General features: G+C 27.0%; 1 protein-coding gene across 2 annotated transcripts in view; it reads right to left on the reverse strand.

Annotated features, from left to right (window-relative positions):
• Positions 1-27,706, reverse strand: part of LOC100211135 (dnaJ homolog subfamily A member 3, mitochondrial) — a 41,097-nt gene that overhangs the window by 9,450 nt on the left and 3,941 nt on the right. For both annotated transcript variants that reach the window (XM_065813790.1, XM_065813789.1), the window contains exons 2-4: positions 17,632-17,679; positions 11,868-11,953; positions 2,562-2,642 (exon numbers count right to left, since the gene is read on the reverse strand). In XM_065813790.1, the coding sequence (XP_065669862.1) occupies positions 2,562-2,642; positions 11,868-11,953; positions 17,632-17,679 (215 nt within the window). The remainder of the gene's footprint in view (positions 1-2,561; positions 2,643-11,867; positions 11,954-17,631; positions 17,680-27,706) is intronic.

Raw genomic sequence — 27,706 nt, forward strand, 5'->3', positions numbered from 1 at the left:
AGTTTTGTAAGCTGATTGTACAATGTTATGATTCTGGGATTACTACATCCAGCATAGTGCTCTTGGATCAAGAACACTTCTTTTCCTTTATCTCAGTCATTTCTCATAACTTTTGAAAGTGGTCGTTTGTATAGGTACTGAATTAATTCTGTAAATACTTTTTCATTTTTGTCATCTTCAACTTCTTGAGTTCCAGTGATAACTTCTTTTAAATGTTTTAAATGTATTTATACTTTTATTTCCTATTATTCAAACTTTTTTTCTCCATCAAGTAATACACTTTGGTATTGGCTTCTGGGCACATAACCTTTAAGTTGGGGTTAGTCATAATGGAGGAATAAAATACTATATATATTATATACAGTCAGGTGGTTAGTTATAAATTTTTTTATTTTTTTAATCCTATTTTGATTCTCAGAGAGTGTTGCTACAGCAAGTTATAATTGGGAAAAGCTTTTTAATGATCTAAAGTAAATTTTGTTTTTCTATAAGTTCTTGTATACTATATTGTTTGTCACTTAAGTACTAAATGCGATGTTCCATAAGTTTCCTCTCAATCCACGTTTTTTAATAGACATTTTTCAAGAGGCTATTAAGACTTGTACCTAGGGCCATATAGTTTGCTTGTGCTTAAGGCCATATGTGCGCAAAGAATTTGTTTGATAACGAGGTAGATTGTTGAATTTTGATTGGAGCAGAATTTTTTTTCTCAGTTATTTTGGGATTACCAATAGTAGTGCTGGCAACACAGCCCTTTAAATTTTAAAATTTAAAATAAACAGGGCCAATTTAGACTTCAAAATTTTCAAACATCTATCTGCAGGCATTTTCTATGCACTTGAATATGGTCAAGATTATAAAACTTACCATATGATGAACATTAACAATCATATACAGTGGATTCCTCAGTGACATCCACTTGTCTAATGTTACACTGAACTCAACACTTTGTACTTTTAAAGAATTAGGAATATTTCTAAAGCCTAAAGCTTGTAGCCAGCTGCAAAGATCAGTTGACAAACAAAATTTTGTGTGAATGACCAGTTATCCTTAGCAACCAATAAAGAAATAATTGCAGGAAATGATTGATCAGTTTTATTATTAAAATATAATGTAACTTTGTTTATATTTGTTATGTCTGTTTGCAATCATTGTCATTTGAAAGAAAACAATGTTAATTATATAACTTTAATCTATATAGATTTGTAGATTTGTATTAAATATTACAATTAACTATATTATCTATATGTTGTTATACTACTCTTTGTTTACCTTAATAAGCAATCTCACCAGTATTCCTTTGTGTGGAAATAATGTCCTGGGGAATTATTTGTATATAATTATTTGCAATTGTTAGTTATGTCTAAAGTGAATAATACAAATCGTAAATAATGTCTTAAAGAAATTATACAAACTGTTAATAATGTTCAAAAAGAAATTACTTGTATAGCAACCATAACACCAACCTTTTTTTAGAAATTTATTTTGTATATTATTTATATTTTCTTGAAATTCATTCTTGTAATAGGAGAACCCTAAGTACTTGTAACTATTTAGAGTGGTAAGCATAACTAACAATTTAAATATTTAAAGATGCCTTACATGATTTTAACTCAGACAAGCCCACATTTGTTATGCTTCCATGTTTGGAGGAAAATTAAATAATTTGACGTTTTATTAAAATTTCTAAAACTAGTTTATTTAGGATAAAATATAAATTAGTTTATAGATATATAACTAAAAGTGAACAAAACAAGGTTATTATCTAAAGGTATTTTAAAAAATCAGGTTTTAATACTGATATTTATAAAACAAATACCAGTAATACCGAAAGTTATTATTCAAGCAAAGACTGGTATTGCATGCCCTACACACATATATAGATAGATAAATACTTAAAAATATAGATATATATGCCTTTAACCATCATAGGTTAACTCATTTTGACAGTGGTATCAATATTCAATGAGACACCAAGACCAATATTATCACAAATGTACAATGAAACTTTAACATTTTTTTAAAAATAATCACGTTTGATAGAGATGATTGATTTGATTTTCCAATTAGGTGTAGAATTACACAGCTTACACTTACCATTTAAAACATTTAAAACAATCATTGAAATGTTTTAATTCAAGTTTCATCTCATGTTGTTTTTCAAAATTTAATGATTGGAGCTTGTATAAAGTTTAAAGACCAAACGTAAATTTTGATCATTAAATAAATATTTTTTTATTTGATGATCAAAATTTGTGTTGGATTATTTAATGGTTGGAATTTGTGAATAATTATTTAATAACTGGAATGCTATTCAAATTACTTAGTGATTGGAGTGTTTAATTATTTTAGTCAGAGTCAGAAAACTGGATATTTAATAGTAACAAAAAAAAAAAAAAAAAAAATTTGACATTGAAACTTTTTTTTGATAATTTTATATTATCAAAAAAAAGTTTCAATATAATTTGATCAGCTATAAGTTGATCGCAAAGAAATAAAAAATAGAAAGAGAATAGCTGAGTAGCAAAATTCTGTTTTTGACTTATTTTAAAAATACTTACTTCATATGCTTGTTGAATTTCTTGAAACTTTTCTAATGCAGTTTTGTCTTTATTTGTATCTGGATGGTATTGTTTAGCTAACTATAATAAAAAAAATTGTTTTGCACTAATGGTGTCTTTTCAGTATGATATATCATCATGTGACATTACATGCACACCTAAATACACATTAAAATACACACACACACATACACACACACATATGTATATATTTTAAAGATTTTTTATTTTATAAGACATGCAGCTCTTTTTCTCTGATAAAACATTTTAGTTTTTCTCTGATGGGGCTGAAGTGAAGCATTCAATACATTTTTATTTTGTAACATTTTTAGCAACATCAGAATTAGACAACTTATTGAGTCTATTTTTTACTTTGTTAGGTCACAAAATAAGCAAGTGTCCTATTTAGGGATCCAAATTAAAAAACAAAATAAGCGAAACAACATAAGACAAAACTTGTGTCATTAATTATACTAAAAAAAAAAACTATAAATAAAAAACATGTCTTATATAAAGATATATATATATATATATATATATATATATATATATATATATATATATATATATATATATATATATATATATATATATATATATATGTATATATATATATATATATATATATATATATATGTATATATATATATGTATATATATATATATATATATATATATATATATATATATATATATATATATATATATATATATATATATATATATATATATATATATATATATATATAGTTCTATAGTTTGTTGGCTTTAGGAAGAGCGGAAGGAAAAAAGTGATTCTTACGCCAACACATACGTCACTTTTAATTACTTTTGACTTTCGTCCAACATTTCCGTGTTGGACGAAAGTAAAAACCATTAATTTAATTACAAATTAATCGTTTTTTAAAAAAACCACAAAAACGCAAATTTAATTGACCAGAATGTTTTTAAAAACATTCTGAATGTTTTTATAACATTTTGAATGTTTTTAACAATATAAACAATGTTTTTATTTTTATTTTTTTTAATAAAATGTTTTTATTTTAATTTTTTTTACTGTAAATCATGCGCGGAGTGTTGCTACATCGACTATCTTATAGCCTGACTCGCAAGGGAGTGCTGCTACATCGACTGACAAATAGCCTGACTCGCAAGGGAGTGCTGCTACATCGACTGACAAATAGCCTGACTCGCAAGGGAGTGCTGCTACATCGACTGACAAATAGCCTGACCCGCAAGGGAGTGCTGCTACATCGACTGAGGGTTTGGTTGGGGCAGGCAGTCTATCATTATTAAAAAAAAAAAATTCCGGTCTTGCATTTTAATTTTTACTTTTTGTCAACAAAATATCGAAAAAACTTTCGGACAACATCTAAGGGTTCTATATATATATATATATATATATATATATATATATATATATATATATATATATATATATATATATATATATATATATATATATATATATATATATATATATAGGGGATGTTCAAAAACAACTTTTTTTTAAATAGTCTGCTGCACTTAACTAAATGTGTTCTATATAATACAAAAACACTAGGTTTAAAGTTTTTTTGAATAAAAAATATTTTGAGGGGTGCCTCAAGACCCATAAAAATTTGACAGATCTCTAATATTTCGAAAAAAAAAGTTTTTCTAAAGTCAACCTGGTACTCAAAAGAAGCGAAATTATATAAAAACTTCAAAAATAATAATTCATTTACATAAAAAACATGTTTAAAAAAATTATTTTAAAAAAACTTGAAAATATTGTCTTTCTTATTTTCATCTTAAAAACAATAGTTTTTAGGCGATTATATCTGAAATGATATAATCGCCTAGATAGATGTATATATATATATATATATATATATATATATATATATATATATATATATATATATATATATATATATATATATATATATATAATATTAGGGAAGTTAAATAACTCCTAATAAAAAAATCCTTATTATATTTGAAAATATGATTTTAAATAGAATTACTTATTTTCACAAACTTGTAGGTGAAAGAATTGCTTATAACTAATGTTTAATTTAATACTGCTGCTGCCTTTGTTCATTTGTATGCATTTGACACTGAGTTTTTTAAAGAAGATTTAACACGCTTGGCCTTTAAATATTTCCCTTTATTTTTTTGACAACGCAATAAGGTACTCTTAAATCTTTATTACCTCAATTATAATCAGTCAATGCCTGCTTAATCAGTAATAAGATCTAAAACTTTTGCATTTGATAATAATTTTATGACTTCTGTAGTAATAGATAAACCTTATGCTATTTTTAAACTAGTAGAGTAACTTTTTAAGTCAGTTAATTTATTTAATTCATGCATTTTAATAATAACACAATTCAAGTCCTTTGTCAATTGTATTTAAAGTATATTAGTCTGTAATTTTTATTTTAAGAACTAGAAAACAATGCTTTTTTCAAAAGTCAAACTTTTAATAAAGGTCAAACTCTTGATAAAGTTGGTGTTTATCTCTAGAACCTTTGCGTCTCACACGGTCAACTCTATGTTGCATGTTCAAGAACAAGATCATTTAATACCTTATATTAAAGAAATTACAGAAAATCTCTTTGCTTTTATAATATAGAAAACTAGTTGTTTGATCGCTTGTTTTTTAAAGTGGATAAATATTCATTATGAGGTACGTCATTGAAAAAATATTACAAAAATAAGGTTGTATTTGTAAATGTTCCTAATTCATTTATCTTTATTAATTTATATATTTAAATATTTTTATGTGTGATATGATGTGGTAATGTGTGTTATTTATATGTATTAAGGCTATATGGATTATATTCTGAAAGTGTCATAAGTTTATAAATATCTATTATATATGAAGTGTTTCTATGTGTGTTATGTGTTTTATGTTACCTGTTTATAGTAAGTGATTATCATATATTTCTATGGTTTCAAAGTGTTGTGACTTGGCTCAGTTTACATCAAGAATGTTGTCATTGCCAGCCAAGCAGTGTACTGTCACGATGAAACACTTATGACTTATTACATTGATTGGTTGCTTTGTTGTATTTTTTTAACTGATTGTATTTTTATTTTTCAATATAGCTACAGATGCTTCTTCCAGTTTAATCAATGTAATAAAACAAGTATAAGTTTTTTTGTTTAAAAATTTTTATTAATGTAAAACAGACAGTTTTTAAGAAAACTTCTATTTTGATTATAAATTTTTGTGTTGTCTTTCAATTTTTACCGTTAATTTTAATGCTTTCAAATTAAATCATTTAAATAAGACACTTTTATTAACGATAATCAATGACAAATAAAAGTCAGGGTAAAATATTTTATAAAGTTGGTGCTAATCTAAAAGCCTTGGTTATTACCAATTAATTCTATGTAGCATGTTCCAGAACCAAGTCGTTTAATTATTTGTTTTCTAAATTTGATAAACATGCATTATAAGGTATGTCATTGAATAAATAATACACAAATAATGTTGCATTTGTTAATGTCCTTAACTTATACTTTTTGATAAGTATTCTTATGTGCTATATGATATGGTAATGTGCATTATGATATGGTAATCTGTCTTATTATTATGTGTTAATATGTGTTGTATAAGGTTATATGGGTTTATAATTTATAAGTGTTTACGTGTCATAAATGTGTAAATGTCTGTTATATATGAGGTGTTTCTATGTGAATACTGTTAGTAGTTAAAAAATGTACAACAAATTTTCAATAACCCATAATAACTAACTTTAAAATACCAGCTGATTTATAGATTATAATTCCCAATAACTCTAACAAGCTCATTTCTTGGTCCCTTCGGAGGCTTGAGAGTTTATTGTAATATGTTATGCTATTTGTTAATTTTGGATGTTATTGTTGTGATGTTTTGTGTTGATAGATGACCTTGCTTACCTTTACATAAGTGTCTATTGTTTAAAATGATTATTGGGTAGTTTAATTACTGAAACTGACTACATATAATTCAGTTTTTAAATAAAAAAAATAAAGGTTTATTTTATTTTGATTATTTATTTTTAGTATTTTTTAAAATAAGTTTATAATCCAAACTTGCAACAAACCTTTACAAAAGAAAAACATCTTACAAAGTAAGTTTCTTATTTGTTATCTATTTAGTCACGTTTGAATTCTTAAATAGAGTACATAAGACATTAGTAATAAGTGTTTTCAATAATTTTGTTTTAATTTTTACTTCTCTTATGATTGATTTTTGAAAGTTCCAACAGAATTGCAGAATTTAAGAAATGCTCTGAACATTGATCGTTTCCTGAAAACCAAAATTAAATTTGGATAATCTTCATATCATTTACTAGCTATACAATAATGAATGTTATAATTCAAGTTGCTTTTATAAGTACTTCTGATACTTTTTTATGTTAAATATAATATTTTTTGTAATTTTTTTTTTACAAAAAAAATTTTTATAAGAAAAAATAGTTCTTTCTGTTTCTCACATAAATATTGACATTCTTTCTCTTTGAAATTATTATTTTGTATGGATACATTAGCCATTTTTACTTTGTATTTTTATATTTCTGTTTATCTTTATTTGGGAATGGAAACCGTTTAAACTTTCATTACCGATCTAGATTTTTTCCATGTGTATTTAGCATCAATTTCAGCACAAACAACTACTATTAAAATTTTTTTTTAATAATTTTAATAATTGCCAAAATTGTTATTAAAACAGCTTAATTGAAACATTTTGTTAAGAGTTCTTTACAGAAAAGTTTCTATAAAAAAGTCAAACAGGTAGAGCTAACTTATATGACATAACTAAGACCCGTGACTTGTTTTCTGTTTCCTCTTTGCTTTTTAAATAAATTTTAATAAAAGAGTTAAAAAAAAAAAATTATAATTTTTTTTTGTTAAAACCTCAAGTTTCCTAAAACAGCGAGAGAAATGTTATGTAACTGTCATCTATGTTAAAAATTATTGAAGTTAAGTATAGTTTTAAAGTATAGTAAACTAATTTTTAACCAAAAGCCAAGAAATTTAAATTGATTGATTTTCTGTGGCTTATTAAAATTCATTGATGTAAAAAGAATAAATTAAGAACAAGTTTAGATATGATTGGGTGAAGAACAAAATTACCATGACCTGTACGGTCATAATAGCTAATTTCTTTAATTCCCCTTACACAATTTTATTTTCAAATCAAATATAGATACACACACAGATTGGTTTGTGAATAAAATCTCTAAAAATGTTCAGGGAGCACTTATATAAATAACTATGGAGTTAAAATTGTTCTGTTATTTTTCTGGTTCATCTATAACAAAAATAAGTTAAGAAATATCCAAACTTTGCTCATCATTGTTTTTAAATTGTTAAAATGATACTTTTATTCTGCCATCTTCTGTTGTTATTCCAAAAACAACTCAGATAAACACAGTTACATGGTATTCCTGTTACACAACTCTATAACCTTAGGTCTTGTGCAAACTCTCTCTTTCCTATTTTAACTGCAATTTTTTAAAATGTTTTTCTGTGAATATAATGTTGTTTACATCAACTAAATTATTTTTTTAAGGAGAAAAGTTAGTCATGTGACTTATCCTTTTATTATCATTGGTTTAGTTATAAATAACTTGGACAACTGTGTTTTTTACCCAGTAAACATTGGACAACAGCGATTGTTTTTAGGTAGGCCCTTTTTTTGTAATACATAAACCATAGATCCTTATACCATAGTTTGTTTGTTATGAATTTTTAAATTAAAATACTATATTAATATTATAAATTATAAATTAATACTACAATATCATAAAAAAACCTAAAACTTGAAATTTTTAAGAAGTGGACATTTGTGGTTTTACCCGCATGGTCATGGTAATGAAAAAAATGCTACAAAACAAAATAAAACCAACCATTTAAAAAGAAGACATTAAAAAGCGTAAAATATAAAAACCAATCAAATGATATAATAGTGACGTCAGTTAAATTTTTGTCAAAATTGGTCCTAAAGATTTTGTTTTCACATTATCCTCATCATCTCTATTTGGAACAGTTTGCCCAATACCTATCTTGTGTCGAATTCTTGCTTTATTTATCTCCAGGGATTTTCTAACTTTTCTTATCCTGTAATCTGGAATGACTGCCAAGGTTTTAGGATTCAGCCAATCAAAAGTACCACGACATATTCTAGAATGTTCTGTGGCTCCTGAACTTGACCATTTTTGATTTTTACAGGCTCTTTGGTGTTTTGCACTTCTTGAAATGATTTTCTTTTTGGTCTCACCAATATATATACTTCTGCATGAGCATTTAAGCTTGTAAACACCCGGATTCGAGTTTGGTGGTAGTTTTGTTTTGTTGTTGCATAGTATGTTATTTAAATTAGGAGGTGAAATAAATATAACTCTGATGTTTTGCTTTTTAAATTCTCTTCGGGATTTAGGGCCAATAATAGGTATCCAAGGTAGTTTAACAAACTGCTTATTTAATTGTTTAGATGTAGTATTTTTTGAAACGCTGTCTAAATAGTTTTTGGTTATTTTAATAAGATTACTTTTGTTATAGCCGTTTTCTAAAAATGTATCTATGAGGAAATCAATTCCTTGTGAGAGGTGTTTTTGGGAGCAGATTTGTTTTGCTCTACAAAGAAAACTTTTAAAGACGCCAGTAATTATGCTTGGGTTGATGTTAGAGTTTGGTTTTATTTGAACATTGGTTATCGCATCCTTACAGTGTATTAGAAGTTCATAAAATCCGTTCATTGTATTGGTAATAGATATATCTAAAAAGTTAAGTTGTTTTCTTCCATTTTTAAGTTCAACAGTATATTTTATAGAGGGGTTATGTTCATTTAAAGTTTTAAAAAACAGTTCTTGTTTTTCTTTCGAATCCTGATTGAAACCTGAATCTTTTTGAAAATCTTTTCAAAACCTGATGACGCTATATATATATATATATATATATATATATATATATATATATATATATATATATATATATATATATATATATATAAATATATATATATATATATATATATATATATATATATATATATATATATATATATATATATATATGTATGTATGTATGTATATATATGTATATACATATGTCTTTATATATGTATATACATATTTCTATCTGTCTATCTATATATATGGGATTCTTTTCATGATTTTCTTTGTGGTGATCCTTGGGCTGATGTTTTTTTTCTTAGCTGATACTTCTTAATTAACCTCCTGGATTCAGGCAGGAATGGAAGCTTTTATTTCTTCTAATTGGTTTTAAGTCAAGTCTCATTCTATTCAATGCTTTTCACCTTCTTGCGCAGCTGCTATAATTAATTGTAATTTTTTTCATCTTTTTCAAAAGAATAACTCTTTTGAGAACAAACGGACATTATTACAAGAAATTGATGTGATTTCTGATGTTAAGTTTCATTATTCTCAGTTCACTAAATTTCATATCTCAGATCTTATCTCAGAAATTAGGCTCCAGAGACTTTTGGAAAATCTTCAATCGTGTCATTAACACAGGTAGGTCAAACATTCCACCTTATGGAATATAGTGGAATGTTAGACCTACCTTTTATTCATAGGGCTGATCTTATCAACTCTTTCAAGGATTTATTCTTGAATCTGATCTTACTTCTGCAACGGGGCTTGCAGTGGCATTTTAATCTTAACTCCAACAAAACTCAGATATTTACTGCAAACAACTATACTGTCAACATTACTATATTGATGAATGACAACTCTCTCACTGAGTCCTCTTTTTTATGTCTTCTTGGATTATCATTCACTACTGACCTCTTTTGGAAACCATATATACATGCACTTACTAAGGTTGCTTTTCTTAATCGTACTTGCCATTTTCTTACTCCTGATTCCACTCTCTACCTCTACAAAACTCTTATTCGTCCCTGTATGGAATACTGTTGTCTTATTTGGACTAGTTCTTCTAGAGATGATCTTTCTATTCTAGACAAGGTCCAAAAAATTTATTTTTTCTACAAATACTTTCATGGTCGATGCCCAAAGGAGCTATCATCTCTAGTTCCATTAACTAAAACTAATTGTCACTTGACTCATCATTCAGCAAAGTCTCATTTGTTAACTGTATTTATCTTCCTGTATACTCTAAAAACTTTTATTTGTCTTATTTTTTTCCTCGCACTTCAACTCTTTAGAACTCTCTCCAATCTTTATGTTTTTCCGACTCAAACAATCAACAACTTTTTAAGGATTCTGTCAACTTCCTTGCTCTATAACTCTATTCTTTATTTTTAGTAACTCCCAACTTAATAGTGGTAGCTTGCAGGCTCGTTGGGAGTGAATCAGAATTTAAAAAAATAAAGTTATTAAAATAATTTAGGCTTTTTTGATGTATATAATATTTTTGATGTATAAAACAATTTCTTGAATTAGAATAATTAATTGGGAAAGTTGTTGTGTTTAATTACAATTTTCATTTTGTCAAGTCATAAACTGAAATATTTAATGTTACATTAACAAAAACATGTAAATGCGAATTTTATAATCACTGCAATAGCATATAACATTATAACATGCAAATGCATTTTATAATTACTGCAGACTAACTATAAAAAAGGAAAATCCAATCTAATTATATAAACTAAATTGTTTAAGAAACTCTGCAATGAGTGCACACATTTTTGAAACCAGATATTTTTATAACAGAAAATTTTTTTGTAGATTTTTGACCCTATAATTAAACTCATATGAGTTTAATTTTAGGGTCAAAAATCTGTATGATGGTGAGAAAAAAAGTTTTTTATTGATATCTCAATAGAAAATTTGTTCTGTAAAAATTAATTCAAAACTTAATTTCTAATGTCTTTTTTATGAACTAAATTTTTATGAACTAAATTTTATGAACTAAAAAACAATTTGTCTCTGCACTTTTAGATCCCTTTAAAGATAAAGATTTAAAACAAATAATGAATTGATTGCAAAAATTTACAAACCTAATTGAACAAACTTTCAAAAAATCTAATATAAATGAAAAGTTTAAATGATACATCAAAAAAGAAAGTTTAAATAATACATTAAAAAAAAAGTTTAAATGATACATAAAAAAAAAAGTTTAAATATTACATAAAAATCTAATATAAATGAAAAGTTTAAATGATACAAAAAATCTAATTAAAGTAAATCAAAATTAATTACCATAAACAAAAATAACAACAAATATTAATGCTGATAAATATTTTTAGGTAAAGGCGGTATAACAGTATTACAATTATATTAAGTAACAGTTAAGCAATAAAAATTTTAAATATATTTATTTTTATTTATTATTATATACTTGATAATATGCTTTCTTGATATCTGTAGCAGAAGCTCCTTTCTGAACACCCAAAATTTTGTAGTAATCTTTCTTGTTCAATGATGCTGTTAAAATATATAAACTATATAAACTATATATAAAAAAATATATAAAAATATATAAACAAAAAATTAGAACCAAGAATAGTAATAAAAAAATTTTTTTTTGCTTTTGCTGCAGTAACATTTTATTATAGATGCTTTAATAACCTGCAACTATTGTTCAGCTATAAGTCAAAACCATTACAATAATATCAGTACATTAAATTTTATTGATTTAAAAAAAATGCAAAAATATCAACTTTAATGACTTATCTTATATACTTCTGAATCTTATATACTTTTGACTTATCTTATATACTTCTGAAATACTACTTCATTCCAACTCAATTCAATTTATGCTTGGCACCATGCCATCTCAGATTTTAATGATTTTTGCAACACAAGCTCATATTTATGAAAGAAAACTTCACTCTAAATTTTAGTGTCTGAATCCTTACGGTTTCAGAGATATCAATACTGAGTCCAAATCTCTTTGTTAACCTTTTTTTTTTAGCACCATTTACTTTTTAAGCAAATTACATAGCAATATTAGCTTTAACTTATGAAATACTTGCTCAATAGTGTTGAAAATTTGTACCTAACTATTTTCTAGAGAGAAGAACTCAAAAATGATACCTAAAACATTAAAAAAATAAAGCTTCTTTAGGAAAATTCAATTTCAAAATGGTGTAATACCTTTTAAAAGTTTTTTTGATTCCCCGTACAAAAAAAAGAATATCTTGAGATGCCTAAAAGATATGGTTCTGAAATTTTTCCTATGGTTCTATATATAACAAAACTCCTTATTAAAAAAAAACTGCAGAGATTTTCTTTTTTGAATCTGAATTTTTTGCATTGAAAGTTTTATAAAAAAAAATAAAAAATTTATATTAATAATGTAAAAAATTGATATTAATAATGAAAAAAATTGATATTAATAATGAAAAAAATTGATATTAATAATGAAAAAAAAAAACTATATACACTAATTTTTGCATTGTTTTAAAAAGATTTTAGAACCACAGGTACAGTTCTAATATATAAACTTAAATAAAAAGCAAATGATATGGATATGATATATACTTGAAATGATATATACTTTTAGGAAAAATTAAAGAAAAAATCTTAACTTTCAAATGGAATCAGAAAATTTAATTACTACTGGTTCCAATGCCTTGGTCAAACAAATGTATAGAAAAAGAATTTAGTGTTACTAACTATATGGTGCAGATATCACGCAAACTGCTGCTGAAAAATGGTGTTTTATCTTTCCCTGAAAAAAGAAAAAGAAAGGAAATAACTCATTTGTACTTATGTGCATTTACTGTATGCTAAGTTTAAAATCAGTTATCCTGATATAAAAACTTGTTTTTCTCTCTGTTGCTCAAATCGTCCAAAATGGTGCATTACAGTGTGAGCTGATTAATGATTAGTGCGGTTGAATTATCCAAGGTTTATCATGAACTTATTGATTTATTTCTAGTAGGGCTAACAAGAATTGCATGTTACATTGTTGCCCTTTGTGTCCAGAAGATTCTATATTAAGACATTATCTTGAAAATGAATTCTACTCTCAAGAAGATATTGATGAAGATCATGGTTATTGTATAGATTACAAACAATGGAAGACAACAGACTGATCTGTGCTAGTAAGTCTAACAGAAATCAAGTAGCTTAATTAATACTTTAATAAATAAGTTAAAAAACTTACTGTTCATTTTTACATTGCAAAACATTCATACATTGCTGATTTTTTATAGAAACTAAAAAATGAGTTACGTAGTACTGAGGTCATTTTCCTTTGTGATTTTTCAGAAAATTATGAGTTTGTTGTACAAGACGAAGTACAAATTTTTCACTGGAACAAAATTCAAACAACATTGCATCCTACAGTAGTTTATTATAAAGTAAATAATGTCATTAAATATGATTCAATATGTTCTCAGATGATTTACTGCATGATGTAGATATGTTATATCATGTATGAAGTTATCAATGGAACATATTAAAAGCAATATTTCTCACCAAATAGAAACTGTTTATTACTTTTCAGATGGGTGTGCTGGCCAGTACAAAATTGCGAACACTTCATAAATATATGCTACCATGGGCAAGATTTTGCTATGAAATGCACATGATTTTTCTTTGCAACAAGTCATGGTAAATCACCCTATGATGATTTTGGTAGGACTGTTCAAAGACAAACTTCAATTGCTAGTCTTCATTGAGCAACAACAAATCATACTTACAGCATCTGGAATGTTTTTTTTTTTACCAAAATGAAATCATAGGAATTAGTTTTTGATACGTATCTAAGGAGTCAAACATGATAACTCAAATTGAAATTTTTTTCAAAGCTTTTAAACAAAAATGTTGAAACTTTAATAATCTCATCAGTTTTTTAAACTGATTATTAAAGATTGCTTGCCTAATATAAGCATTGAAATGTTTGATTTATAATAACAATCCATAGATTGGACTAGTGGAGGATATTGATGTTGAAATTAAAGACTTTTAAGTTAGATTCATGCATCCATTTTACCCTTCAAAGTTATATTGCCAGCCTTCTAGAGATGGTGTGTGCTAGGTTCCATCAACAAACTTATTCTTAATGATTAATATTCCAATAATTGTCACAGGAAGACAATACAAAATCAGTGAAATTGATCATCAAAGCATTAAAGGAAAGCTGAGTAAACTTTAAACCAGAGGACTAATTTTTTATGAAACGGTTAAAGATTGTTAATTCTTATTGCCTTAATTTTATTTTTCTTATTACAATTATTTCCATGGTTTATTTTGGAATTTCAATACTTTTAGGGTTTAGAAATATAAAACTTTAAATGCAAATAAATCTGATTTAAAAAGATTACCCTTGCAGTTTTTTTGTTTTATGGCATTTGTTATATATAGAACATTAGAAAAAAAATTTATAATCATGTCTTTCAGGCATCTCAAGATATACATATTTTGTACGGGGCATCAAAAAACTTAACATTATTTTGAAACTGAATTTTCATATAGAAGCTATAATTTTTTAGTGTTTAAGCCATCATTTTTGAGTTCCTTTCCCTAAAATAATGTTGTAAATAGAAAATCCTTCATTAAGCATAAAGGTTGTATAAAGTAAAGATCTTTAATGTGAAATGCAAACAAGTTTATATATTAGAATTGTACCTGAGATTCTAAAATCTTTTTAAAACAATGCAAAAATTTGATCAAAAAAGAGATTGGGACTATATGATCAAAAAAGAGATTGGGACTGAGTATTGATATCTCTGAAACCGTATGGAGTTAGACACTAAAATTTGGAGTGAAGTTTTCTTTATTTATGAGCTTGTATTCGGAAAATCATCAAAATCTGAAATGGATGGTGCAGAAAATTTTTTTTTTGGTTGATTTGACATGGAATTACCCTTAATAGAGTTTGTTTTTTTATACTCATATTTTTTTTCACTAATTATAAATATAATAAATTTTTTTTAAATAAATGTAAACAAAAGAGAAAAAGCAATTAATAGGTTTTTAAATAGAGAAAGATGTAAAAAATCGAATTTACTCTTTATGTTGTGTAGTTGAACGCTGAGAAGGAAAATTTTGCTTTTTTCTTTAACTTATATTTTAACTCTTTGTCTATTATTTATGTGAGTTAACTTGTCTATTTAAAATTTTTTAATTCAAAAACAAAAAGGCATTTAAAAATCATCAAATGATCCCATAGCTGATAACGAAAATCAATTATTTGAATGTCACAAATTTAGTTGTTTTTTTCTTCCTCGATTTGATACCATTTCTTACTTCACGCATAAAGGGGAAACTATTTAAATTAATAAAGCATTCATAGTAAATTACAAATTATAGGATTTCTACAAACTTTATTTTCATCCAATTAAAATAAATTTTTTTTTATACATTTGTAGTGTAAATATTTTAAAATAATAAAAATGTTTTTAAATTTGTTTGTATGTTTATTTTTTATCAAAGCCATTTCAGTTAAGTCTTAAAATTAAAGGAAAGTATACGAAAAATGTTAATCATTGTCTTTCAAAAAAAAACCTGTTCATAAAAAAGAAACTTTGTGTTGTTTACTAAATGAAATTCAGCAATTATTTTATTAAATTCCTAAATTTTGCATTTTTTAGAAATTCTTATTGCTATAATAAAGTTGGATTTGCCATGCAGACTATACCTCTGTAATGATTAAAGAAAAAAAATTGTGTTTAAATCCCACACATACGTTGTATATATATACAGTCTTGGACAAGAATGCTGTGCGATCGCACGCTGTAACTGACCACGCTTATAAATTTTTTTCTTTACAATTTGAGCATGACAGTTTTGATGTTTTAACAATTTAAACGCTATTTAAAAAATTGTTACGTTATGAATAACTTTTACTTGCTGATCTTTTCTAAAGTTTTTATTTTAAACGAAGGATTTAAATAAAATAAAAAATTAATTATAGTGATTGTTTAAAATAAACAATTTTGTGTAAATTAACAAATAATGTTATATTTAAATTTGTATGGATATATTTTTTTTGATAAACTTAAACGTTTGAAACTATTTTTCCTTGTCTTTCTAAAAATCTTTTGAAAGATAATGTTTTAAGTTACTTTAAATTATGAATAAGTTTAATTAAATCTTCCGTTGCGGTGGATTAATTTAATTGCTTCATTTTTTTTTGTTTCTATTTTTACAAAGAATTGTTCAAAACTTTTTTTATTTATTTTGACTAACTATGACAATGACTAACTAATCGGAGAAATGATTAAAAATTATTTTAAATAGACTGAGGTATTTTTTTAACATTTTTTAGCAAATTTTTAAAAAAAAATAAAGTTTATAAAATTTAAAAATAATATATATAACAGTTTTTAAAAATTTAAATAAAATTTGTTTATTCATTAAACAATCATTGAAAGCAATTTGTAAAAGCATTTTGCGTAACTTTAATAAAATGTTTTAAAAGATAAGTTTTAAAGTAATTTATTTTAAATGCAATTAAAAGCGTAACAAAAAGAAATTTTTGTTTCGAGTTTGAGTTTTTTGAGTTTCATTTTAGTGAATATAAATTTTCTTTAAAAAAAAAGGCTGGATTAAACCATGGTTTAAACCACATTAAGAAATTAAGAAAGACAGGAGCGGTAAGAGCGGCATATATTGTTTTTATATAGAGAACATTAAATAATAATGTGTTAACTGATTAATTAAAGCAGTAATATTGATAAAAAATACCATTTACTCAAGCAAAACTTTTAAGAGGTCGCCCATAAATTACTTCACACAATTTTTGGCTATTTTTAACCCCTTGCCACAACATTGTAATTCTTTAGTCAAAAGTTCCCTAAGAGTTGTCACAAAACCACTAACTCCTCCCTCCTTCCTTTCCTACAGCATGATAAAATTTATAGACAACCCCTATTGCTTTCTTTTTCATTAAAAAAGTTGACTAAACACAGTTTATTATGAAAAAAAGAGTTGAAACCTAAAAAACCGTGTTTTTTGGGGTCTTTTAAAAAAAAAGTTTTTTTTTCAACTCTGATTGCTGTATTTTAGCAAATTATGTCTCTCTATGTCTTAACAACAGTATTACATAAAAACAAACCTAATTATGAAGATACACATGTGTATATAAAAAAACAGACATGATAGCAATTTTTTTTATAGTGAGAATTTTGGTTAAAATAAACAAAACTTACCAGTTGAATGAAGATGCCTTTTAAGTGATGATTGAGGTAGAAAATATTCTAAAATATAAATAAATAACAATAGTTATATATATATATATATATATATATATATATATATATATATATATATATATATATATACACACACACACAGCATATCAGAAGTTGCTCCCTCCCCTTCTTTGATTGGTGCCACCCCAAATCCCCTCCCCCCTCATCCTCACCTTAGCATCCTTCACATAGGCCAGATGGCAGATTAGAGGGGCACTGGTTTCTAGTAACACATTTAACCGTTGATAATTGAAAAATAGGGTTATCTAAAAATGCTGGCATTTTTGGTGTGGATTTGACAAGTTTATGTTTGCATTATCTGATAGTTGGGTGTAATGGTCTTATATACTGTTAATCTTAGATCAAAACAAAGTGTTAGAAAAATTTACAAGCACCATAAAATGGCTGAAAATTAGACTTTGTAGGCAATTGGACATTTTGCTTTTAGATATATTTAAGTTCAAAACTGCAGCAAGGTGCCTATAATTTGTCCATTTATTGCAAATAGTAAAAGCTAATCAGAAAACTTATCTGTAAAGACTTGTGGATGAATAGAATAATGCTACAGTTAGTTTCATTTTGGCATATTTTAGCAATTTTTTCCAAAATTGAGGAAGTCATACTTTTTCTAATTTAACACAAGTTAATAAAAATCACTTTTTAAAGAGAGAACTATTCATAAAATAGTTCTAGAAAAAATGAGAGACAAGTTATACAGCTCTAAAGTAGTTTGTTTTGACCATTTGTAAATCGAGGGAAGCTACTGTGTCATGTTTCTAAGGCTATAATTTCTAAACCGTTGTACTCGGAAGTCTGAAATTTCAAATTAAACCTATCTACATAATACACATAACAATACGTAAAAATCAGGAAAATGGTGACCCACAGGCCATTGGTTGAAATATAATGATTTGATCCATATACACACAAACACACACACATTCATATATATATATATATATATATATATATATATATATATATTTATATATATATATATATATTCTTCTTTTTTCTTTTGTTATTCACCTCCTCAAGGCCGAGAAGGCCACTACAGACTACAGATGAGGAGGCTACTTAATAGTGGTTATAACCCTCTCTCAACTCTATAACTCCAAAACATGAACCTTGACAAACAAGGCCGCTGCGTGGAGAAACAAGTTGAGCGCGGTACTACCAGGGACGTGGTGGGGATCGAACTCGGAACCTCTCGCTTATGAAGCGAGCGCTTTACCACTACACCACTACCGCTCCAAATATATATATATATATATACACACACACATATTTATATGTATATGTACATGTATGTATATATATAGGGAATCCCATACCGGTATACCGAAAACCGGGATTTCAGTTGATTTTGTCTAGTTTCAAATACCGGTATTAAAAGGCTCAAATACCAGTATTTCAGTATAAGAATGGTTGTTTTTTTATTTATTATTTTTAGCAATATTTGTATACTTCATGTACTTTTTTTAATTGATTTATAACAAAATTTTTAATTAAAGTATTGCAACATTTAAGTAGATATTAATTTGTTGTATTTCAGATTATAAATATACGAAAATTCGTAAACATTTCTTGCTTATTCTTGAAATACTTTTTATTCTATAATGTGTTTAAAATCTTTGTTGAGTAAAAACCTAATATATAAAAGTAAAGTTGTCAAACTCTGATTCATTGACAACTCTTTGATGAAACTCTTCTCATTATTACTTGACTCATTTTTAAAATCATTTAAATTCCTAGGACGTTTATAATTACAGGTTGTTGTTTTTATTCTTTTTTGAAACAATCATAAGTGTGTATACTTTAAAGCAATGCATTAAACATTTTTTAGTTCTTGAGTTCTATATTATATATTTTTAGTTATACTGCGAGGATCTAAAAGTAAAAAACAAGTTCACATTTTTACAAATTACAAAATCTTTATATACCTGATTTTTTTATAGTTTTTTTTAAATAATTACCAAGAATAACTTTGGTAAGTTTAAAAAAATTTTAAGTTTAAACTTAATTAAATTCATTTCATTTAAATATTAAATGTTTATATCAGTCACATATGAAATAAACATTGTGAAGATAAAATGTGACACATATTTACAAATAGAGATAATATTCTAATTTAGCAGATGGAGAGTGAAATTAAAAAGTTTATTGAGCATTTAAAAGGCGGAGATAAATATTCTGTTTGGTTTTTATTTCTCAAAGATGAAAAAGGGAATAATGCAAAGTGTAAGAAGTGCGCAGAAATTTTAAAAAGAGCAGGTGGCTCAACAAGCGGCCTTCATAAGCATTTAAAAACAAAGCATGATGTAATATTACGAAAACGAGATGCTATTGAACCTCTTGGTGAATCTAGTTCCATATCTGATACACCTCCTCCAAAAATTACTATATATTTTTAAAAAACTACAGAAGACTCCCTGGCAGAAATCTGATCTAGAATGACAGCACTTGATGGGCTTCCATTCAGAACTTTCATAACATCCAATGATCTTCAAAAACTATTAAAAGCATTAAATTTAAGTGATAACTTCTAAAATCTGCCACAACTATACGAAAAATTGTCACAAGTTAGAGCGAAACTATTCGACAGTTAGTAATTAAAGAAATATCAGAATATAAATTAAATGGAAAAAGTTTTAGTATTACTTTTGATGAGTGGACTTCCTTATGGAGCCGGCAATACATAAACGCGAATCTTCACTTGGAGTCAAAGTTTTGGAATTTAGGACTTCTCCGAATCAATAGAGATTTATCTGCAGAAAAATGTGTCTTACTTTTAAGTAAAAAATTGAATCAGTATGGCTTGTCATTAGAAAAGAATATTGTTTGTTTAACAAATGATGGTGCAGCAGTTATACAAAAAGTAGGCAAATTAATACTGGCTGCCCAGCAGTTGTGTTTGGCCCATGCAATTCAACTTGCAGTTGTAGATGTTCTATATAAAAAAGAAACAACCAAAAAAAGAACCTTTTGCTCGAATGAATCAATAGACTTCGACTCATATTCAGATGCGGAAGAGCACAAAAACTGCAATTTTTCCTTTTTGAATTATTTTCAAAGACAATGGTGCCTTTGAAAATATTTCAAATATATACGAGGAAGGATTAGCGATGGATTACAATATACAAGAACAAGATACAGAAATCACTACATAGTCAAATTGGTCCCCTGATACAAAAAGTAAGGAAAATTGTGCAAATATTCAAACCTTCACCATAAAAAAATAAGGTTTTACAGAATTATGTTAAGCTCGAATTTTGTAAAGAATACTTCTTAATTGCAGATTCCAAAGCTAGATGGAATAGCCTATTAGCAATGCTCAAACGTTTTTACAAATTAAAGTCATGCATTCAAAAATCAGATATAGATTTAAAACTTAATATAAACTTTACAGAAACTGATTTTGAAACAGTTTCAACTACTATCTCAGCACTTTTGCCGGTAAAATTAGCCGTTGAGTCACTTTGTTGCAAGGATGCTTACTTAATTTCTGCGGATGCAGCATTGACTTTTATGTTTGACAGGCTATGTGAAATTAAGTCCTCATTGAGCATAGAATTTATGAGTGCTTTAAAACAACGTATTACTGCAAGAAGAACGTAGTTGTCCGATTTAATTTCTTATCTGCATAAAGGTCTAGAAGATGATATTGGAAACTCAAACTTATTAAGCATTAACTTTCCATGTGCATCAAAAGCGAGTTTTCTCAATTTTGGGCATTGTAAATCAAAAGGGACTTTGGAATCAAAGCACTGCTGTTGAAGAACGAGCCCGAGAAATTCTTCACTTTGAGGTTCTTCAAGTTGAGATGGACGAAGGAAAAAATTCTGAGAAATCAATGAAAAAAAGACATGTACAAGGCCATTTGTAAACAAATAAACTATAAGGTTGGGAAACAACCACAACACGCTGGTGATATAATCAAGTGTCTTAAAAAAAGAAATGAGTCTCTTTGAAGATGAAGGTGTGAGGAAAATATCTCAACAGGTTTATGATCTTCTTTTAACGATTTGGATAATTAGCATTGAATTCGAAAGAGCATATTCTGCTTGCAGGTATTATTTTAAACAAGTTGCGGTGCAGAATGGGCAACAAAACTCTTGATGCTCTTTGTTTTTTAAGAGGTTACTTTCATGGAATAAAAGATAAAGGTTCTACCAAATAGATCAATAAACTTGCATTATTTTTAAGTTTTTATGATTCTTAAATTTAATTACTTTGCATTAAAAATTTAAAATATTTAATACTGGTATTCCTGTATTATACTTTTATAATACCGAAATACCGGTATTGATTTTTTGACCGGCATTGGATACTCTATACATATATATATATATATATATATATATATATATATATATATATATATATATATATATATATATATATATATATATATATATATATATATATAGATCTATAGTTTGTTGGCTTTGGGAAGAGCGGAAGGAAAAAAGTGATTCTTACGCCAACACATACGTCACTTTTAATTACTTTTGACTTTCGTCCAACATTTTCGTGTTGGACGAAAGTCAAAACCATTAATTTAATTACAAATTAATTGTTATATAAAAAAACCACAAAAACGCAAATTTAATTGACCAGAATGTTTTTAAAAACATTCTGAATGTTTTAACAATATAAACAATGTTTTTATTTTTATTTTTTTTTAATAAAATGTTTTTATTTTTATTTTTTTTAATAAAATGTTTTTATTTTTATTTTTTTTACTGTAAATCATGCGCGGAGTGTTGCTACATCGACTATCTTATAGCCTGACTCGCAAGGGAGTGCTGCTACATCGACTGACAAATAGCCTGACTCGCAAGGGAGTGCTGCTACATCGACTGACAAATAGCCTGACTCGCAAGGGAGTGCTGCTACATCAACTGACAAATAGCCTGACTTGCAAGAGAGTGCTGCTACACCGACTGACAATTAGCCTGACCCGCGAGGAAGTGCTGCTACATCGACTGAGGGTTTGGTTGGGGCAGGCAGTCTAGCATTATTAAAAAAAAAATTCCGGTCTTGCATTTTAATTTTTACTTATTGTCAACAAAATATGGAAAAAACTTTTGGACAACATCTAAGGGTTCTATATATATATATATATATATATATATATATATATATATATATATATATATATATATATATATATATATATATACACATGTCTATAACATATATATATACACACACACACACACACACACACACACACACACACACACACACACACACACACACACACATATATTTATATGTATATGTATATATATATGTGTGTGTATGTTTATAACTTTTTAAAACCTAATTAATTTTTTAAGAAAAACGAAAAAATTCTGGAAGTCAATAAAAATTTTGGGACTCCATTTTTGTTTTGTTATTGTGCTTCAAAAAAACATGATCTTGTCACAAAGCACTGGGAAAGAGCATTTAACCGGAAAGATCATCTTCTTCCTTATCAAATTCATTCATTTTGTTAGATTGAGTATTGACTGGGAATTTGCTACAAAGCAGATATTTTTTAAATCACGTTTTAAAATTGTGGATGGCCAAATCCCAATATGCAAAACATCACACCACAAATGCTTGCTAAGATGATAAATAAAACAAACTGTGGCATGCCAAAATTAATGTACATAATTCAATGTTTTTTGGGGCATTGTTTGAAGGCATTGATTTTTTGGTATACTATGCTAATAAAATGCAGAACTCTTATTTTAATAATGGCTAATGAAAAATTGAAACAAAGCATTATGGTTTAGATACGCAAAATTATTTAACTAACAAATTAGTTACATGCAATAAAAAAATTGTGTCAATTAACAGGATGAAAGCCATAAATTCAACAAAAAAAGTTAATAAAAATCAAATGTTTCTGTAATTTTTAAGTTAAACTAACAAGGTAAAAAATCATAACATACTAACTAGGTCACAAAAAACCAAAAAAAAAAGGTTATAAAATACCTCAACAAATAAATAAAAGTTCTTTTGTGTAATGATTCCTTTTACAGAAGGACTAACATTTAATTTCAATGCATTTTTCCAAAATTTCTTTGATTTAATTCTACAGACAGCACTTCACAGCAATCCATATTAAAGTGTTTTGCGCTGCAGCAAATTTGCACATAGTAAAAAGACCAGTTTTTAGAAGCCTTAAACCAGCTGGTTTTAGTTGAATGTCTTTCATTCCAGGTTTAAATTATTTATTTTTTTATTATTTATTATTAAATATCAAAAAAAGTCATAGCTGCATAACATTTCAAAATTTAAAAAATTATTTTTTTTTGCCATTCTTTAATAAAAATTTATTATTCGAAAAACAATTTCTATAGGTATTTGATTGGAAACCTATTCAAAAGCTTTGTGGAAAAATTGCATCTCATTTTGGATTTAAAATGAGTAGAGAAAACATAATTCTTATGTTTTCTCTTATAATTTTTAATGAGTAATTTTTAAAATAATAATAATAATGAGTAATGATTTAAAATGAGTAGAGAAAACATAATTCTTATGTTTTCTCTACTCATTTTAAATCCAAAATGATGCTACCACTACATAACTGCTGTTTACTGAAAAGTATATTTATCCCGCTTTTCCAGGATAGTGAGAATTAATGAGAATAATAGAACTCAAAAGATAGATTTTATTTGAGAAATATGTTGTATTTAATGCACAAATTTTTTTTTCTCAGATTGTTTTAAACCATATAGTCATAAAGTTATAAAAAGATTTAAATTTTTAGTTTTACTAATTACATGCATAAAGAAAAAATTGTTACAATATCTATATCATCAAAAATATTCAAATTAAAAACTTTGTTCATAAAAAAAAGCATATTGTCAATTAACTCAGATATAAAGCGACTATGATGGTCTGGAGTCATGTGCTTTAAGACCGAAAACAGTTGCTCGACACTTAGTTGGGATTTAGGTAGTGACAACAGCAGGCGTATCGCGACTCAGCAGGCATACCATAAAACTTCAGGGAACCTACCATTTGCTTTTAATGGGTTAATTTTTTAAAACTCGTCTAGGTTAGAGGAATAGAAACATTGAACAAAATTCTGGAATTTTTTTTAGAGCTGCTTGAAACTCTGTTTTATTATATCTAGTTGAATTTTTTCTTGGGAAGAATTCTCTATTTCCTGTTCACACAGTATAAATAAATTTGGTTGTCCCTTTGTGACTGGTTAAACATTCTCCTCATTTTTTTTATCGGAGTCTGATACATGCTAACGAGTTGCATAATATTGCCTTTTTGGTTTTGTTGAGTTCATTATTCTTATTTATATTAGTCAGTTTCCATTCTTATTTATATTAGCCAGTTATATTAGCCAGTTGAATCAGTTTGTAATTAATTTTCTAAAGACCCTCAACTGCAGCTATCTATAAAAGTACTTATATTTTTTTGAATATGAATTTTATAAAATATATTTAAAAAAAAACATACAAAGTTTCATTAAAAATACAAATCTGTCTTCAGTCACTGTCAGCATGCAGTCATGCCTAATATCCACAAAAACTGCTGCAAAAAACAACCAATTTTTGAATAGCGCGTTTTTTAGTGTATTCTGCTGTTTGTTTTCCCTTTGTATCAATGGTGCCAAGATTGATCACAACAATTTCATCATTGTTTGAGTATTGCGCATTTATACCAAATTAGTGGTGTATCTTCTTAGAATCGACTTTTAAATAAGTTGACATTTTTCATATTTTATTTTAGATTTTTTTGCAATGCTTTTTAGCTAGATCGCTAATTTGAATTCTTTAATAAAAATTTATTATTCTAAAAACAATTTCTATAGGTATTTGATTGGAAACCTATTCAAAAGCTTTGTGGAAAAATTGCAAAATTATATATATATATATATATATATATATATATATATATATATATATATATATATATATATATATATATCAGGGGCTATTATAGACCATTTTCAACAGCATCAACCGTATTTGGGCACCGCCTAAATTAAAATTTGAGGACCTTATTTATTTTTACATTTTTTATGGCAAATATTATTTTTTTCATGAAAAAACGCCAATTTTCTGCTAAACTTTTACGGAACAGTGAATAACACACACACACACTTACACATATATATAAATATCAGGGATGCGGAGTCCCAAAAAGGACTCCAGATTTGAAAGTCACAGATTACCAAAAACTAGAAAGATTACTTCTTTCTAGTTTTTGGTATCCAGGAGCTTTAAAAATATAAAAAAGCTTATGGGCTAAAATGGGGAAAAAATCAAGACTTGTAGGTCAGAAGAAAAATCAATTTTTGAACCTGGAGTCCTCAGGTATAATGGTGGCAAGGACTCCGGGGCTCCAAAACAATATATTTCAAGTCATTATACATCAAAACTTTTTTTCTTATAGCAGGTCATTAATTAACCAACATGTTTAGAGCTTCTGGCCACTAGAGATCATAAAAATATAAAGTTATAAACCAAAAGTCTTTTTGGGACTCCGCATCCCTGATATATATATATATATATATATATATATATATATATATATATATATATATATATATATATATATATATATATATATATATATATATAATGGCGGACTGGCCCCAGGGAGCACCGGAAGAATTCCCAGTGGGCCCGTATGAATTTTGGCAGGTGGGCCGACCTAAATCAGGTCGGTCAAAAATTTCAAAATGAGTGAATGCAAGAAAAGAAATGGAGGAGCTGAAAAATTATGTGATAAAAAACAAAAACTGATTCAATCAGCAGCTAATAAATATCTCAAAATAAGTGACTTCATTTCTAAAAGAGATTCCAGTACAAGCATAGCTCATGAAAATATAGAAAAGGCTGAACAGGCTATGGTCAGCTCAAATATTAATCACATACCAACACCGACAGAAATAGTGCATGATGCTACTAAGGTAGTTGATGAAGTATTAAGTACTACAGAGGTAATAGTTGAAAGTTTGTCAGCATATATGCAAAATGAGACTCACACTCAGAGCCAAATCAATTCAAACACTAACTGCATAGAAACCATAAGTGAACAAATTGTTAAAATTGTTGTTGATCAAGCAGAACAACATATACACTGGTTTTCTTATCCACCATCAACCCTTCTTAACAAATTTTTTGAAGTTCATCCAGTTCAAACTGCTACATATCTGATTATTATGAAATCTTTTGTGCGACATAATGGTACGAATGGTAAATGGTTATTTTATTCTGAGGACGATAATGCATTATATTGTTCAATATGCTTAGCATTTTCTTCAATTGATGTATTAAACTCTTTTATAAAAGGAATGACAGACAAATAACACATTCATCCAAGAATAGAAGCGTACATCATGCTATAACAAATCAACAGAGCATATTTTCAATATTTTTCAGAATCTAATGTTCAAAACTTACTGTTTTCCACACAATTATCAGTACAACGAGAACAAGTTTAAAAGTGATATCAGGTAATGTTATGAGTGATAGAAATAATAAAGCTGATTGGTAAACATGGTCTGAGTTACAGAGGACAGGAGTTTGAAGCGGTATACACATTTTTAGATAAATCGCTTGATCATGACAACTTTTTAGAATTGGTGTTGCTTGTAAGTAAATACGACATCTGCCTTAATGTGCATATAAATACTTGCATAGAGAAAAGTGCAAAACGAAAAGAAACAGGAAGTACTGGAAGAGGTTCCATGGTAACTTTGCTCTCCGAGAGCACAATCACAAAACTAATTCAAATTATGTATCGCTTGATACAGAAAACCATTACCAAAGAAGTTAACACAGCTGGTATGTATTCGCTGCAAATTGATACAACACAATATATAATGACTAAGGATCAATCCTTAACTGTCGTTAGATATGTAACCGACTGAATTTACGAAAGGTTATTAACAATGGTTGCACGAATTTTCTACTGGGGAATATTTATCGAGTATAATGTCGCAAACTCTGCATACATTGAACATTGATATATTAAAGTGCATTGGTAAGGCAACAGACGGAGCTGCCAA

The sequence above is a fragment of the Hydra vulgaris genome, chromosome 12, assembly GCF_038396675.1.
Source record: "Hydra vulgaris chromosome 12, alternate assembly HydraT2T_AEP".
NCBI lineage: Eukaryota > Metazoa > Cnidaria > Hydrozoa > Anthoathecata > Hydridae > Hydra > Hydra vulgaris.